At 36.6% G+C, this 19,276-nt stretch overlaps 1 protein-coding gene across 2 annotated transcripts in view; it reads left to right on the forward strand.

Annotated features, from left to right (window-relative positions):
- The window catches only part of Cenpc (centromere protein C), a 51,979-nt gene that overhangs the window by 23,540 nt on the left and 9,163 nt on the right, over nucleotides 1–19,276 (forward strand). For both annotated transcript variants that reach the window (XM_070012250.1, XM_070012251.1), the window contains 3 exons: nucleotides 2,114–2,396; nucleotides 6,769–6,903; nucleotides 9,864–9,943. In XM_070012250.1, the coding sequence (XP_069868351.1) occupies nucleotides 2,114–2,396; nucleotides 6,769–6,903; nucleotides 9,864–9,943 (498 nt within the window). The remainder of the gene's footprint in view (nucleotides 1–2,113; nucleotides 2,397–6,768; nucleotides 6,904–9,863; nucleotides 9,944–19,276) is intronic.

Genomic DNA, 19,276 nt, shown 5'->3' on the forward strand with positions numbered 1-19,276 from the left:
TTAGATTATTTTTCAAATAGTGTCTCAGTTTTTGCTTAGAGCTGGCCTGAGACCAAGGTCATCAGACGTAACCTCATGCTTAACTCTAACAACAGGTCTATGTTCCTGTGCTCAACTTGTTTTGTTGAGATGTATGTCTTCCTGACTTTTTTACCCTAGATGGCAGCCTCAACCATGGGCCTCCCAATCTCTACCTCCCACTTAGTTGGAATTACAAGTGTGAGCCACTGGCATCTGGCTGATGTGGTCCTTAATGGTCTAAGGATTGCCTTTATAGAGAACCAGTGCTTTAGAGGACCTGTAATAGTTAATACTTTTCTTAGTTTGAAAGAAGGTGTTGAGAGTTATGATTAATGAAATAAGTGAATTCTAGATGTTGAGGTATTTTAGACTTAACTGTGAAGCTATAGATATTGAAAGTTTTTTTTGTTTTTGAATTAGGTTCTTAATATTGCTAAGGCTGATTTCAGGTTTATGAATTCAGTGTCTTGGCTTCTCACGACATGATTTTAAAGCAGAATTGTAATGATTCAGGTTTCATTTCCCAAAGATGATATTCTTTTTTTTTTAATTTAATTTTATTTTATTTGTGAACATACTGTACAGAGGGGTTACAATTACATGGGCAGGATAATGCATACATTTCTTACCAAGCATTGCTGCCTCCTCCTTTGTTTACCCTTCACATCCCTTCCCAGCCTCCCCCCTCCCCCCCCCAATCCCAATCCTTCTCCTTCCCTTCCCCCCCCCCGCACCAACATTGTAAAGCTCGTTTTGGACATGACAACTTGTACTTCTCATTGTTGCAACAGGTCCACCTGTATCCTTAAACAACTGGTTTTTCCCCATCTCCTCCACAAGTTATACTGACATCAAATATAGTGAAAGCAGGGGTTATACTGTGGGGGAGGGACGTACAAAGCAACAAAGAGATAATCTTATATATGCATTAGAAACAAATGCATGAAAGAAAAAGAACATTAAAATACATATCTAAGGGTTCATTCTCTTAACATCACATTATCTGACCTTTTCCGCTTGACTCACACATATACTAGATATTGCAAATAAGGGAAACCATGGGACCTATGTTTCTTTGGGCCTGGCTTACTTCACTTAATATAATTTTTTCCAAGTTTTTCATTTCCTAACAAATGGGGCAATGTCATTCTTTCTGATGGAGGCATAGAATTCCATTGTGTATATATACCACATTTTCTTGATCCATTCATCTACTGAGGGGCATCTGGGTTGATTCCATATCTTAGCTATGGTAAATAAGGCAGCAATAAACATAGTTGTGCTGGTAGCTTTAGTGTGGTCTTGTTTGTAAACATTTGGGTAAATGCCCAAAAGTGGGATTGCTGGGTCATAGGGGAGCTCTATGTGGAGTCTTTTGAGGAACCTCCATACTGCTTTCCAAAGTGGTTGAACAAGTTTACATTCCCACCAACAATGAAGTAAGGTTCCCTTCTGTCCACATCCCCTCCAGCATCTGTTGTTGTTAGAGTCCAAAGATGATATTCTTAAAGTACAATTGCAGTACAATGAAGAATGAGTTAACAGTGATACAGAAATGGTTAGGAAACTGTTTTAATAATCCAGAAAGGAAATGATGACCTTTCCTGATGACACACAGGAGAACTTAAAATAATCAGATTTAAAATCCATTAAGAGACTAGTGCTAACAATTTAAGAATTGATTGTAAATATGGGCGAGAGTCCTTTGATGACTCAGATTTGTGATTTAGCAAACTGGATAGTTTGTTAAGATTTAGAGAAGAATAATTGTTAAGTTTTATGACATCAACATACAGATATTTATTAAAACTAAGGCATTATTCCAAAGAAAGGTCACAGAATAAAAAATCTGAGCTGGAACTTTGAGAAGTACCAGATGTTAAGGATGGTCAGAAGAAAGAGTATGAGCAGAGCTAGAGACTGTTATTTAGGAAGCTTGTGAATGATCTAGGATCAAATGTGGAAACAAATTGAGTCTGTGAGAGTGTTCTGGGTATAAGTGGTTACATGTAAATGTGATGATGGTAGTTCATTGAGCTAGATCATCTTGACAAATATTTTAATAACTTCAAATTATCATTGAATCTTTTAGGTCCCATTCATGGAAATTCTCCAATAAGAAATGAATTATCACTGAATTACAGCAGTAGACAAAAACCTGCTAAAAAAACAAATCAGTCATCTAAAAATGTTGGTAAAAAACCTGTTTCATCAAAAAAGCAGAAGAAATCTACTCAAGGAACCTCAAAAGTACAGAAGTCTTTAAAGATTAAAGATTCTGGAGGCCATGATGAAATTTCTGGTACTTCTCAAGATGAGCCATTGGAAACTGACAAGGCAGAACTGGCTAAGAAGAAAAATCTTGATTGCCCTGGGTAGTTACTTTTGTCTGTTATTTAATCATTTACAACAGAGTATAAGAACACTTTTTTCTTTAGAGCTATTATTATATTAATGCATCCTCTGCCATATATATATATATATTTTTAAATATATTTTTATTGTGAAAATTACAGAGGGGTTACAATTACATGGGTAAGATAATGAGCACATTTCTTATCAAGCATTGTAGCCTCCTGCTTTGTTTCCCCTTCCCATCTCTTCGTATCCTCCATCCCCCTAACCCCCCCCAAAGTTTTAAAGTTCATTTTTCGACATAATGACTTGTACATCTCATTGTTGCAATAGGCCCTCCTGAATCCGTGTTTTAACAATTTGTTTTTTCCCTTCCCCTCCACATATACCAACATCATAGTGAGCTCTGCCATATATTGAGTGACACTTTGTCAAAGTGCTGCTCTGAACTTAATTTCTCGGTTTAAAATGGGGAACAATTAATAGCACGTAGAATTGAGTGTTGTATTTTAATAGGGTATTGTTACCTCAGAATTGCTTTTTTTTTTTTTTTTTTGGTCCCATCGTGGGGCCTGAACTCTGGGCCTGGGCTCTGTCCCTTAGCTCTTCAGCCCTCTACCACTTGAGCCACAGCACCACTTCCTGCTTTTTTCTTTTTGCTTATGTGGTGCTGAGGAATCGAACCCAGGGCCTCATGCATGCACGGCAAGCGCTCTACCACTGAGCCATCTTCCCAGCCCAGAATTGCATTTTTTTAGTCGGTCGTGGGGCTTGAACTCTGGGCCTGGGCGTTGTCCCTCAGCTCTTCAGCTCAAGGCTAGCGTTTTACCACTTGACCCACTGCACCACTTCTGGTGTTTTCTGCTTATGTGGTGCTGAGGAATCGAACCCAGGGCCTCAGTACATTCAAGGCAAGCACTCTACCAATGAGCCATCTTCCCAGCCCCAAGATGCTTCTTTTAAAAAAAAAATATAAAAAATGCATGATATAAAATTTATTCAGCACCCAAGCCCAGAGATCAAGCCTCAGGACTGGGGGAAAAAAAGTAATTATCTTAATAACTTTTATGTGTAGAGCTGTCTGTTCTCCCAGCTTTTTTGTTTCAGTTCTTTTTTATAGAGGGTCTAGTATTTTTGCTAGAGCATATAAAACCTTATACTGTTATCTTACCTACACCCTCCTATATACCTAGAATTGTAGGTACATACTACATTTCCCATCATTACCGAGATGGGGGGTCTCACTAACTTTTTTCCCGGGCGCTTCCAACCAGGATCCTGCTGACATCTGACTTATAAATAGTTGGGCTTATACATGAGACATTCTGCTTGGTTCAGTTTTTGAGTTCTTATAATATGCCAGGTATTTGCTAAATGATAGATGCTTTTAGTGAATTCTTATTAGTCTTATCCTTATTAAGTACTGTTTTATACTTTCTTGTTTTTTGCTATAACATGCATTCAACAAGTATTTTATACCTGGTATGCTAGAAATATACTGAAATACTCTGGAAAGCAGTATGGAGATTCCTCAAAAGATTACACATAGAGCTCTTCCATGAAGTAAGCCAGACCCAAAGAAACATAGGTTCCATGGTTTCCTTTATTTGTAATAATTAGTATACATCAAGGATAAGCTTTGCAGACGAACAGAATAGCTCATTAGCTATGTGCATATGACCATATAAGATGATGCTAAGCGATGATGCTTGATTTGATGGAGCTTGTCGACAAGAATATCTGTTTATGTAGAAGTCTGCTATGCTCTGGTATCAAATATAATCAAATCTCTGCTTCATAAAATCTCCACAGGAACCCTGTTTTGAAAATAATGTCACTATAAAGTGAGTCATCTGATAAAATATGAAATAAAAATAAAATTATATAACAATTCCTATTGCTATATGATTTTGAAAGAGAAATAGTGATAATTACCAATGAAATCATAGTTTAATGTTCACTTTACATCACACACATCCACATACACACCGTACACCCTTAATGAACTACTGACTTAAATAGAGGAATATGTTTTAAACAAACAAGGCAAAAAGTCTTACTTTTGTGTCTGAAATTACCTGTTTAAGTGTATATTTAATCAAAATTCATGATAAATATTTTCAAAAAATCTAATCATTAGCAAATATTACAATGAGAACTCAGTCATTCCACTTGCTGAAAACTAATATGCCTTTTATAGCACTCAAAATGTGTTTTAGGGAAACTATGATAATTATAATCCTGACCAAATATGTAAGGCTGCCATTTCATTTTCAGTTAATTAAATAAATACTGTTGTGCTTACAGTCAGACAGTAAGCAAAGGTTGCAATTAAAAAATCACACATGACTCTGGGATTTGGAATTAATAAAATGTAATTGTTACTGCATAAATAGGAAAGGAAAGGCTGTGTAAATAGATTATCTTAAAAAGGAAAAGCTTATTACTCAGTATCAATCATTTATACCACCTATTATCCCTAACAGGTTTTCCAGTGATCTAGTAGTTCAACTATTATATTTTATCTTTTCTCATACCCATATTTGATGTATTATCTAACAGGTCCATTTGAAATATGTAAGCTAAATTGTAACAAGAGATTACATTTCATTAGTACCTCTGCTAATAATATAAAAGCTAAAATGATTTCATTGGCATCTCACATCAATTCTATAGGAAAGGCAAGAAGTTTAACTTTCTGTAGTTCAGAACTGGAACAGGCCCTAAAGGCACAGACTTGTGCTGATGTGACCTGCCAAGAGCAGGTCCTGAATCTTGGAAGGAAAAACAAGTCTCATACTAGGAATGAGCCTTACTTACCAGAGGCAATACAAAAATAACTATAGAGGCTCTCCAATTCTACCTATAGCTGTTGATGAAAGACACATATATCAAATAGGCTAAGATTTGAAAACATTTGATGATGGATACAAGCTTTTTATTATAGGATGTTTTAAATGCTTATACATGCTTGTAATACTTGATGAAATATTATTTTTTTAAAAAAGGATATTGCCTAGAATATTACAAAAAGTTCATGCTGGAAGGAACCCTAAAATTCACATGGCCCAGGTCGCAGAGCCAGAGGCCCCAAAACAGGTAACCAGAAATCAAAACTAAAGGCCAGTTTCTCTAATCTGCACAGCTGTTCTTCAACCCCTTGCCTACATTATATTATGCTTTGCTTTTGTTTCTAGCTCTTCATAGTTAAGTGAAAATCTAAATATTAAAAATTTTAATAATGGGAAGAAAAGATGATGCTAAGCGAAATGAACTCCAAGATATGAACACAAGCGGTTTCTTTCTTGTTGTTCTCAATGTACTATGAAATTTCTTTTTTTTCTTTTGTATTTTTTTTCCTCCTATGGTTTATGCCCTGTTATCAGGCATTGTATATACATTTATCTGAATTAGGGAAGGGAAAGGTAACAACAAAATGGTGAGATAAAGGACAAAGTGGGAACTTATGCAATAGTGATACTCACAAGACAATATGTTGGAAATGATCTTGACAACTTGGGAGGAGGATTGGGGTAGGAGAAAAATGAGGGAAGGGGTAACAAATTAGATAAGAAATGTAATCACTACCTTACTTATGTAAGTGTAACCCCTCTGTACATCGCCTTGAGGATAAAATTAAAATAAAAATGAAAATAAAACAAAAGATGATTGTTAAAGCTGGTGCTTATCGCTCATGCTTATAATCCTGGCTACTCAGGAAACAGATCTAAGAATTGCTTTTTAAAGCCAATGGAGGCATGAGTCTGTGAGATTCTTGTCTCCAAATAAGCCACCAAAACACCAGATATGGAGCTGTGGCTCAAGTGGATGAGTGCTAGCCTTCAGCAAAAAAGCTTAGGCTTAGCTGGTCTGCCCTGAGTTTAAGCCCCAGCACAGACACATGTTCATGCACGCGTATGCACACACATACACACACACACACACACACACACACACACACGTGTGCACGTATACACACAAAACAAAAAACTAGACAGAGAGATGAGCTGTGTTCCTCTGTGGACCCTATTGTCCTCTAAAGTAGACAGAGTATGAATATCAGTGAAAACAATTTTAGTTATTTATCGATTTCATAGTGAACTGTAATAGATTAAGTATCATAAGCTGCATCTAGTAATGTTACCCACTACTTTCTTTAAGTCTAGGTTTGCACCATTTCTCTCAACAGAAGGTTGCAAATTAGAAATTTTGGTAGGTTCCAAGAGTATGTTTTGTTTCAGAACTAGTTGAATGTTAGGACCTGAACATGGTGAGTTGATAGTAGTTCTAGCCAACATTACATACATTGTGTATATATACTCACCTGCATATTGTTTCTGGAAGAGAGTTTTTGCAGAATTATGAACTGTTTCAAACTTTTTATTTTCACAGAACTACTGGATATTCCAAGGATCAAGATGCACAGAATGTTCACCTAAAATCTCCTACCAGTGAATATCCATGCAACACACCATTAGTGTCTAATTTGGATGCTGGAAATTCTAAAGTTTTAGATTTGGAAGAAAGGTATGCATATTTTCTAAGTATAATAGGATTTACTTGTTATATTAATTATCCATTACTGTGTAAGCTACTTTGTAAGCTTTTTAAATTTTATTGTTTATAGTTTTTGTGGGTCAGAAATCTGGTAGAGTGTTAGTTATTTCTAGCTTAGATATTTTTACAAGAGAGCAATCAAGACATCTAATTCCCCCTTAACTGGATCTCATGGCTGTTGGCTAGAGCTATCACTTTGCTGGCTGTTAGAAGACCCTGGTTTCTTGCCATGTGACCCTTGACACAGGTCTATTCATTGTAACAACTGACTTCTACAAAGCAAGTGATCTGAAAGAAGAAAGCCTAACTATTAAGTTAGTCTTCAAAGCATGGTTAGGAAGCAAAGCATCTTACTTTTTTTTTTTTACTAACAAAATAATTTTAATGAAGAATAATCCAGTAGAAAATGGTTACAATTTTGTTTGGCATTCTTTACATTTAGCCACAACTTGTATTAAAAAACCTGAAATATTAGAGCTTTTTGTTGTTGTTGTTTTTGTTGGTGGTGGTTGTGGGTCCTGAACTCTGGTCCTGGGTTCTATCCCTCAGCTCTTCAACTCAAGGCTCATGCTATACCACTTGAGCCACAGCACCACTTCCGGCTTTTTCTGCTTATGTGATGCTGAAGAATCGAACCCAGGGCCTATGCATGCAAGGCAAACACTCTACCACCGAGCCACTTTCCCAGCCCTAGAACTATTTTTATATTATATGTCTATCAAGTAGGATTTATTTTAGCAAGATTTACAACAATGCTTCAAATGCTTACTCACTGAATTTCTAAAACTCACTTGATGTGCATGGCAGGCTCTCAAGTTCTTTTTTTTTTTATATTTTTTTATTGTAAAGATACTGCACAGAGGGGTTACAGTTACATGAGTAAGGTAATGAACACATTTCCTATCGAGCAGTTACCCCCCTCCTTTGTTTTTCCCCTACCATCCCTTCCCTCCCCACCTCCCAAACTCCCCCTCACCCCAAAGTTGTAAAGTTGGTTTTCAACATAGTGTCTTGTACATCTCATTGTTTCAGTGAGTCAACCTGTATCCTTGTTTCAGCATTTTGTTATTTCCCTTCCCCTACCCAAACTAGAAAAATGTATATACAAGATTCAGGGCAACAGAATCAAATGTAGTGAAAACAGGGATTATACCATAGGGGATGAACATTCGAAAGAAAAAAATCGCATAGTACATTAAAAACAACAGCGACAAAAATAAAATCTCTTGTGTCCCTATCTTGAGGTTCATTTCGCTTAGCATCATCTTATATGGTCAAATATACCTAGCTTTTGAACTTTTCTGCCTGTCCTAGACATATACTAGTTATTGCAAATAAGGGAAACCATGGGACCTGCATTTCTTTGGCCTAGCTTACTTCACTTAATATAATTTTTTCCAAGTCTTTCCATTTTTCCATTTCCTAACAATGTCATTCTTTCTGATGGAGGCATAGAATTCCATATATATATATATATATAATGCTGTGATAAACATAGTTGTGCTGGTAGCTTTAGTATGGCCTTGTTTGTGATCGTCTGGGTAAATGCCCAAAACAAGGCATTTTTAACACTTGAGCCACACCTTGACTTCTCTCTTTTTGCTGTTTAAGTGGAGATAAGAATCTCTCAAATTTGCCTGCCCAGTCTGCCTTTGAACCATGATCCTCAGATGTCAGCCTCCTGAGTAACTGGGATTAAAGTATGAACTAGCGGTGCCTGGCTTATACTCCCTGCTATTGTATTCTGTTCCTTAGCAATAATTCACCACAAGTCCAGACTACATTCAGGAAGGAGGATTCTATCTTTTGAAAGGAAAATAATATCAAACAACTAATAGATAAAATGTTATAACATCCATTCACTTATTAAACAGCTCAAGTTAATCTACTTGTATTTTATCTGACTTCACTTTATAAACCTTTCACAAAGGGAATGAAAGATAATTTATAGCAAACCTTTAGAGCTTTTAAGAATGACAGGTTTCTTTATTCTTTGGGATTTTCGACTAGCATATCTTGGATTCTTTTTTTTTTTTAATTCTTCCCTCCTGGGGCTTGAAATCAGGTGCTGTTCCTGTTCCTGTTTTGGTTCATGAAGCGCTCCACAACTTGAACCAGCTTTTTTTTTTTTTTTTTTCTTTTTTTCTTTTCTTTTTTTGTAGTTTATTGGAGATAAGAGTCTCATGGACTTTGCCCAGGCTGGCTTTGAACCATGATCACCTTCCTGAGTTGCTAAGATTATAGGTGTGAGCTACCAGTGCCTGGCTATAGCTTGGATTCTTAAAAAGAAGAAAGATCTTGAACTAGAATAACTTGTATTATTTCTGACAATTACTAGGCTATATTTTATATTCCATTAATAAAATAAAGGCTATGTTTTATTCAAGTAAAGATTTGCTGATTTATTTTTCATTTTTCTTATATTTTGATTTTCATTAATTTTTTTTTTTTGGTTGTGGGGCTTGAACTCTGTGCCAGGGCACTGTCCCTGTGCCCTTCAGCGCAATGCTAGTGCTCTAACACTTGAGCCATAGCACCACTTGCAGGTTTTTTGGAAATAAGAATCTCATGGACTTTTCTGCATACGCTGGCTTTGAACCGAGCTCCTCAGATCTCAGCCTTCTGTTAGCTAGGATTATAGGTTGGAGCCACTAGCACCCAGCTATTAAATAATTTTGACTTTAGAGTTGACTAAATTTATAAGTGATCCATAAGTTAGTTTTATGTAAAGGTTACTATGTTTTATCATCAGTTACCATATTTTTAAAATTTTTGTTGTATGCAGCATATAATATATTCTTGAATGACCTATATGTAAGTATATTCTTGGTGACCTATAACTCATTATTAGTTTTATAAGAAAAAAAATCTGATAGTTTTAGGGTAAAAATGATCATTAAGCTTACATTTTATGATGTTTGTTTCTTAAGTGGACCATCTCAGTTCAAGAGTCATTTAATGCCTGGAAAGAATAATTCTGATATGGATGACAAAGTTCAGGAAAGTTCAGGTAAATTACTGTTTATTCTATTGTTTTACTTTTTTATGACATTTATAGGTATATAATAAATTCTGTTATGTTTTGTTTACTTATGTTTTTACTAATCACAAGTGTATATTGACTACTTAATTGTGAGATCCTTACTGTTTAGTGGGAAAATTAAAAGAAGATAGAAAGTGACTGACAATTCTTTCTTTTAAGTAGAACATAATAAGATACTCATACTTAAGTATGTACTCCAGTGTGTAAACATGTTTAGCTAATACAAATATTAAGGGATACATACAGCAGGTTTAACCATCTACTGATGGATGTCAGTAGTCTTGGGTTATAGTATATTCTTTTTCTTTGTTGGAAATAAAACTTCCCATGTGAAAGTTTTTTTTTAATGCTTAAAGAGAGGCATAATTTATTTCATTCTCCTAACAGAATCTGTGCTTAAGTATGATTTGTTACATTACTTTTTCCTTTCCTAACTCATTAATATCTTTCCTTTTTAATTCCTTTTTCCCTTGTCTTTAGATGTATGTTTTTCCTCTTTTTAAATTCTTGAACATTTTCTAAATTATTAAGGAAGAAATTTTTTTTTTTTTAGGATAGAATTATTTATTTACCAGACAAATCATATGCCTTATTTAAATATATCAATATCTCCATATTAAATTACAAATAACTCACATAACTTCACATAGGGAGAAAAATAGGAATAAATTCTAGGAAAACTTAAAATGTATGTCTCTACAGTTTAAAAGCTATTTTACTCAACACTTAACTCTAAAAGGAATCATAATGACACAAGATTATGGCACCTGGTAATTATGGACCAGGAAGAAATTTTTTCTGAGTACAATTTTAGCTTTGTTCTTTAGACTTTTTTTTTACAGTGAAAGCAGGGGTTATATTGTGGGGGAGGGACATACAAAGCAACAAAAAAAAATGCGTTAGAAACAAATGCATGAAAGAAAAAAAAACATTTAAATACATATCTTAGGGTTCATTTTCCCAACTTCACCTTATCTGACCTTTTCTGCTTGACTCATACATATACTAGATATTGCAAATAAAGGAAACCATGGGACCTATGTTTCTTTGGGCTTGGCTTACTTCACTTAATATAATTTTTTTCCAAGTCTTTCTATTTCCTAACAAATGGGACAATGTCATTCTTTCTGATAGAGGCATAGAATTCCATTGTGTATATATACCACATTTTCTTGATCCATTCATCTACTGAGGGGCATCTGGGTTGGTTCCATAACTTAGCTATGGTAAATAATGCTGCAATAAACATAGTTGTGCTGGTAGCTTTACTGTGGTCTTGTTTGTAAACATTTGGGTAACTGCCCAAAAGTGGGATTGCTGGTTTATAGGGGAGCTCTATGTGGAGTCTTTTGAGGAGCCTCTATACTACTTTCCGAAGTGGTTGAACAAGTTTACACTCCCACCAACAGTGAAGTAAGGTTCCCTTCTGTCCACATCCCCTTCAGCATCTGTTGTTACTAGAGTTCTTGATTTTTGCCATTCTAACTGGGGTGAGGTGGTATCTCAATGTTTTTTTGATTTGCATTTCTTTTATGGCTTAGGGAGGTTGAGCATTTCTTCATGTGTCTATTGGCTATCCTTCTTTCTTCTTCAGAGAAGTTTCTTTTTTTTTTTTTTTTTTTGGGTCCGGTTGTGGGGCCTGAACTCTGGGGCTGGGCGCTGTCACTCAGCTCTTCAGCTCAAGGCTAGCACTCTACCACTTGAGCCACAGGGCCATTTCCGGCTTTTTTCTTTTTGCTTATGTGGTGCTGAGGAATCGAACCCAGGGCCTCATGCATGCAAGGCAAGCGCTCTACCACTGAGCCACCTTCCCAGCCCCAGAGAAGTTTCTCTTTAAGTCTTCAGCCCACTTATTTATTGGGCAGTTGTTTCTTTGAGGATTTGTTGTTGGGGGGATTTAATTTTTTGAGTTCCAAGTATATTTTAGATGTGAGACCCTTGTCCATTGTATAGCTAGTGAAGATCTTCTCCCAATCCATGGGCTTTCTATTGATCTTGCTAGCTATGTCATTTGCCATGCAGAAGCTCTGCAACTTCATGCAATACCATTTGTCCAGCCTTTCTTTGATTTGTTGTGTTTCTGGGTCTCTATTAAGAAAATTTCGGCCTGAGCCAAGGAGACCTAGGTTTCTCCTATTCCATCCTCTAATGTTTTCAGAGTGTCTGTTTTGACTCTGAGGTCTTTGATCTATTTGTAGTTGATTCTGGTGCAGGGTGATATATAAGGATCTAGCTTTAGTTTTCTACAAGTAGTTAACCAATTTTGCCAGCACCATTTACTGAAGAGGCTGTCTTTCTTCCATTCTATTTTTTTAGCTCCCTTATCAAAGATTAGATGGCTATAGATCTGTAGGTTCATTTCTGAGTTTTCAATTCTATTCCATTGGTCCTGAGGTCTGTTCTTGTGCCAGTACCAAGTTGTTTTGATTACTATGGCTTTATAGTAGAGTTTGAAATTTGGTATTGATATTCCTCCAGCAGTGTTCTTTCTGTTGAGGATTGTTTTAGCTATTCGGGGTCGGTCTTTTATTGTTCCATATGAATTTTTGGACTTTATAAAGTTATTATAATCTTTTTGCACAAAATAGTTTTTCCTTATGATCTTTTCATCTGTGTATCAAATATACTGAGATCCTACTCCATCCTTTATCTCCCTACTCACTTTCTCTGGTGCGTCCCTCTCACCATACTAATAGTAAATCTTCTTTGATATTAATTTTTTTTTCAATTTAGATTCCACATATGGGACCAAGCATGTAGTATTTGTCTTTGTGAGTCCAGCTCATTTTGCTTAACATCAGTTTTCCTGCAGATGACAAGAGTGTATTTTTTTTTTGTCAGTCGTGGGGCTTGAACTCCAGGCTTGGGCATTGTCCCTCAGCTCTTCAAGGCAAGTGTTCTGCTGCTTAAGCCAGAGCTCCACTTCAGGTTTTCTAGTGGTTTATTGGAAAGAAGAGTCTCACAGACTTTCCTGCCTAGGCTGGCTTTGAACTGTGAGCCTCAGATGTCAGCCTCCTGAGTAGCTAGGATTACAGATGTGAGCCACTGGTGCCCAGCTAAGATTGTATTTATTTTTATGGCTGAATAATATTGCTATGTATTTATACCATAATTTCTTTTTCCATTGATCCATTAATGACACCTAGACTGGTTCCTAGAAATATATCTAAATATATATTGCTAGAAGTAATATATAGTACATATAATGGATAGTATGTAGTATAGTATATGGTATTTATTGTATACTGGCTTTAATACCTTTGTGTATATGATCAGGAACAATATAGTTGAATTATATGGTAGAATTGTTTTTAAAGCCTTCATACTGACCTAGACTTAATTTGTGACTTTACTAGCTGTCTTTTTATATATTTTTGTGTATATTTATATATGAATGTATATGTATATCTATGCAAAATATATATATGTATATGTGATACATATATGCGTGTGTGTGTGTGTGTGTGTGTGTGTGTGTGTGTGTGTGCGCGCGCGCTCGCGCGCCAGTCCTGGGGCCTGAACTCAAGGCCTGATTGCTGTCTCAGCTCTTTTTTTTTGTTTTTTTTTTGTCGTCCATGGGACTTGAACTCTGGGTCTTGGTGCTGTCCCTGGGCCGTTCAGCTCAAGGTGATTGTCCTACCAGTTGAGCCACAGTACCACTTACGGTTTTCTGGTGATTAATTGGAGATCAGAGTCTCATGGACTTTCTGCCTGGGCTGGCTTTGAACCACGATCCTCAGATTTCAACCTCCTGAGTAGCTAGGATTATAGGCGTGAGCCACTGGCACTTGGCTGTCTCAGCTCTTTTTGCTCTGGGCTAGTACTCTAGCACTTGAGCCACAGCTCCACTTCTGGCTTTTTTGGTGATTATTTGAAGATAAGAATCTCATGGGCTTTCCTGTCTGGACTAGCTTTAAACCATTGTCAGCCTTCTGAGTATCTAGGATTACAGGCATGATCCAACAATGCCCTACTTTTTAAAAAATATATATTTTTTACCTTTAAGTAATGGTACAAAGGAGTTGCCATTCGACAAAGTGCTTATGAACACAATACATCTTGATCTGTATATCCCATTTCATCCTTCTCCCCTATCCTTCCCAACTTCACCTCTTCTCTTTAGTTTTCTTAGGTTTATAGAATATGCATTGAATTTTATGACTTCACTACCTTTGCTTATCTGTAAAATTGTGATATTCTAATTGCATAGCTTAATAAATCTAGTGTGTGGTAATTAGCTAATGTTGGCTGTTATTTTAAGTAATTTTGTTCTTTTGTTAGTATTTTCATATTTAGTTTCACTGTTGTAGAGATTTTCCCTGTGGTGTGTGTGTATGTACATATGTATATATTTATATATGCATGTGTAAATGGGTAAATTTATTTATTTATGAATGTTAGAACTCAGTGCCTCAGGCTTTCTACACAGTTACTCTTCTACTCCAGCCCTTCCTTCAGCCTCATTTTGCTCTGATGATTACTTTTGAGATAGCCTTTTTTTTTCCCCTGGCAACTCACTGTCATGATCCTCCTATTTATACTTCTCATTGTAGTTGCTTTGACAGGCACATGTCAACATACTCAGTATTTTCTGCTGAGATGACATCTTACATACTTTGGCTAGGCTTTGAACCAATATCCTTCCAGCCTACCAGATGGCTAGGATTATAGACATTGGTCACTTCTCCCAGCTCTGTATTACTTGTTTGATTTACATTGTTTGGAATTCAAATGTATGCTTACTTTTTTAAATAAATTTTCCATAGTAACTTTAAAAAGGGAATTTTCTTTTATTATTTTTGAATTTTTAAAAATATATTTTTTATTGTAAAGATACTGTACAGAAGGAGTACAGTTACATGAGTAAGATAATAAGTACATTTCCTATCGAGTATTGTTACTCCCTCTTTTGTTTTTCTCCTACCATCCTTTCCCTCATTACCTCCCCAACTCCTCTTCCCCCCACTCCTCGAATTTGTAAAATTCATTTTCAACAGTGTCTTTTACATCTCATTGCTACAATGGGTCAATCTGTCTCCTTATTTCAGCATTTTGTTATTTCCCTTTCCCTCCCCAAGTTAAAAAAATGTGTATACAAGATGCAGGGCACCCTAATCAAATACAGTGAAAACAGGGATTATAGGGGAAGAACATACAAAAGAAACAAAAAAAAATCACACAGTATATCTGATCCATGGAAGGGAAAGGGAATCACAGAAACAGAAGGATAAAGGATAAACTAATGTAACAATGATACTTACTAGACACTATGTTGGCAATGAACTTTATAATTTGTTGAGAGGAGGGGAGAGGGTAGGGTAAGTGGGAGAAAATGAGGGAGGGATTCTTTTAAAAAGAATCCAATACTTATTTATATATTTATATTAATAGGACTTTCTGGTTCATAACCATCAGTACAGACACAGACAAGATGAGTTAGAGAACCATGCTGCTGATGAAATAGTGCCCCATTGGGAAGGTCAAAAGCAAGCCCAAAAATTAACATTGTAATTTTAAAGTGTACTGTTTGCAGTTATTTCCCCCTTTGGTTTATGCCCTGTTGTCACTGATTTTGATTTAGGTACCCTTTGTCTTGTTTATAAGGTTATCCGGTTTGGGGATGGAAAGGGAAATCACAGAAATGGTGAGATAAAGGACAAAGGGTGAACCATTGCAACAGTGATACTCCCAATACACTATGTTGGAAATGAGCTTTACAACTTGTGGTGGGGATGGGAGCGGACGAGTCAGGGAGGAGGGAAAGCGGGAGAAAAGTAGGGATGGGGTAACAATGTTCAAGAATTGTGGGCTGGAATGGTGGCTCAGTGGTAGAGCCTTGTCTCTTCTATGTTTACATATGTCTCTATATGTTTACATATTATTAATTGTCTGTGAACTGTTTGTGAGAGCAGCTGCGTACATGATGAACTATTATTCTTGAATATTCTGGAGTTCAGAACTATTCTCTTTAGTTGAGAAATGAACATTAATACAACACTGTTAATCATTTTGTTTTCATTTAAATTTTAGCAGCAGCCTATCCAAACTTCTCTGTGGTTTACAATACAGTCCTCAATCATGGATTGCATTTAAACTGCTATGTCTCTTAAGTTTTCTTTGTCTTGGAATTGTTCTGTAGCCTTTTTCTAACCTAACCTTGACATTTTTGAAGAATATAGGCTTTCATTCTTTAGGGTGATCTTCAACCTGAGTATCTTTGATGTTTCTTCATGATCAAAGCAATGACAAAAGTATTTGACAGGAGTATTACAGAATGATTCTTTTCTTTGTGCATCACAGTGGGAGAGGTGGTATGGTGTTAACTAATCTACTTCTGATGGTTTTAATCTAGTCTCAAGTTACTGTCTGCCAAGTTTTTCACTTCTGTAATATGTGATCCTTTTTTTTTTCTTTGTGGAGTGATATTTTGATGTTGTTTCTATATCCTATCCTATTTTACCCTTTCATTTATCAACCATAGGATCTATATTCACTTTTACTTTATTAATTACTTGGTTGCTTACTGTAAGAAATATTTTTGACCCCATTTACATCAGTGTGGACTACTGGTTTCTTTTTTTTTTTTTGGTCGGTCATGGGGCTTGAACTCTGGGCCTGGGTGCTGTCCCTCAGCTCTTCAGCTCAAGGCTAGCACTCTACCACTTGAGCCACAGTGCCACTTCTGGTTTTCTGAGTTGTTTATTAGAGATAAGAGTTTCATGGACTTTCCTGCCTGGGCTGGCTTTGAACTGCGATCCTCAGATCTCAGCCTCTTAAGTAGCTAGGATTACAGGTGTGAACCACTGTCGCCTGGCTCTTTTTATTTTTTATTTAAATTTTTTATTATAAAGTTATTGTACAGATGGGTTACAGTTACATGAGTGAAGTAATAAGTATATTTCCTATCGAGCATTGTTACCCCCATCCTTTGTTTTTCCCGTACTCTCCCCTCCCCCCAAGTTGTAAAGTTTGTTTTCAATATAGTGTCTTGTACGTCTCATTCTTACAATTGGTCAACCTGTATCCTTGTTTCAGCATTTTGTTATTTCCTTTCCCCTCCCCAAGTTTGAAAAATGTATATACAAGATGTAGGACAGCAGAATCAAATATAGTGACAACATGGGTTATACAATAGGGAGAACAACATTTTACCCTTCCGTTTATAAGCCATAGGATCCATATTTTATTCACTTTTACTTCATTAATTACTTGGTTGCCGTGTGTGTGTGTGTGTGTGTGTGTGTGTGTGTGTGTGTGTGTGTGTGTGTGTGTGTGTGTGTGTGTGTGTGTGTGTGTGTGTGTGTGTGTGTGTGTGTGTGTGTGTGTGTTGTGTGTGTTGTGTGTGTTGTGGAGTTTGAACTCTGGCCCTGAGTGCTGTCCCTGAGCTCTTCAGCTCAAGGTGAGCACTCTACCACTTGAACCACAGCATTACTTCTGGTTTTCTGGTAATTAAACTGGAGATAGGAGTCTCACAGAGTTTCCTGCCTGGGCTAGATTTGAACCACGATCTTCCTATCTCAGCCTCCTGAGTAGCTAGGACTACAGGCATGAGGCACCAGCACCTGGCTTGTAAGAAATTTTTGACCCCATTTATTTACATCAGTGTGGACTACTGGTTTTTTCTCTTACTCGATGGGGTTTTAATGTTCAACTATCATTTATTCTAACACTCATGTTATGCCAGATATATGCAGGTGGTGTTCTTTCATCTGGTCTTGCTGAGTTTTTTTGGTCATATTTCTATCATTCTTGAATGCTGTCTACTTTTTCGGGGGGCAAGGGCGTGATGGTGGGAAAAATCACATAAGATATTGTAGGCTTTTCTCCCTGAGCTTTGGAATTAGTTATTTCTTTGAAGGAACCTATTTCTTTTTAAAGTAAATGCCATCTAGAATCCCAGATCTGGGTATTGGTTGCTATCTGCTTCTTTGCTTTTTCAGTGAACCTAGATAAGAAATACAGACAGACAGACAGACAGACAGACACACACACACACACACAAACACACAAACACACACAGAGTAACATGGGAATATATATCATTATTTCTATTTAGAATCCATGAATTTAAAATAATACCATTCCAACATAGACTTCTCCCCCTGCTTTTTAAAAAATAAAATTCTTCTCAAGTAGTGAGAAACTTGATTCCCATAATTCTAGTACAAATCCCAAATTCCCAGAACAATTGCTTATTTGTTCAATTTCTTCTCTTACCACCAACTGCCTCCAATGGCCACTGCTATTGAAAAATTTTCTTCTATGTCGCACCTGAGAATAGAATAAAAGCTTTGACTTACTTTTCAGTAAAATATGTATATTTCATACAGCATGAAATGTTTCAGTTATGTATCATGGCATAACAACCCTAAATTCAGTGTCTTTGGACAGTTGTTGATTGTGTGGTTCTGTCAAGTTGGTTTTACTAGATAGTCGTTAATGGTGTTTTCATGGTTTTATAGTTGGCTACAAGCTTTTGAGTGCAGACATACAGAAGTTCAGCTGGGCTGGACATCTAAAATGACTTTCTCAATTTTGTTTTTGGTACTTATCTAGAATGGCTGGAAAGCACAGGACAAATTCAGAATCTTATTTATACATGGCTTTTACCCATGACCATCTTTGTTTTTCTCACAGCATGACAATCTCAGATGGTTAATCTTTGTATCATTGTTGTCTCCCCCAAAGTGAGATTCCCTAGTGGAACCTGCTAGCCTTCCAAATCCTAGAAAGTCATTTTGTTGCATTGCAAGTTACTACAGCAGGAGATATTCCCTGTTCTCCCCTCCCCTCCTCCTCTCCTTGCCTTCCCTACATCTACTTTTGACTTCTTGCTGGGAAATAAGAGATGAGAATTTCTTAGTCTTTCCTGCCTGGATTGACTTGGAACCTAGATCCTCAAATCTCAGCTTTTTGATTAACTAGGATTACTGGCAAGAGCCACCAGTATCTGATGAAACTTTGTTTCATGATAGGGAAGAATTCTTCATAGAAAGGAAATTGAGGACTGCTATTTTTTTTTTTTTTTTTTTTTTTTTTTTTTTTGGGTCCAGTCGTGGGGCTTGTACTCTGGGCCTGGGCACTGTCCCTCAGCTCTTCAGCTCAGGCTAGTGCTCTACCACTTGAGCCACAGCACCACTTCTGGCTTTTTTCTTTTTGCTTATGTGGTGCTGAGGAATCGAACCCAGGGCCTCAGGCATGCAAGGCAAGCGCTCTACCACTGAGCCACCTTCCCAGCCCATGAGGACTGCTATTTTTAAATCCTTCACCACAATTAAAGTTGAATGTCTGAACAATTAA

Source organism: Dipodomys merriami, unplaced genomic scaffold (assembly GCF_024711535.1).
Source record: "Dipodomys merriami isolate MVZ:Mamm:240054 unplaced genomic scaffold, mDipMer1.0.p SCAF_9, whole genome shotgun sequence".
Taxonomy (NCBI): Eukaryota; Metazoa; Chordata; class Mammalia; order Rodentia; family Heteromyidae; genus Dipodomys; species Dipodomys merriami.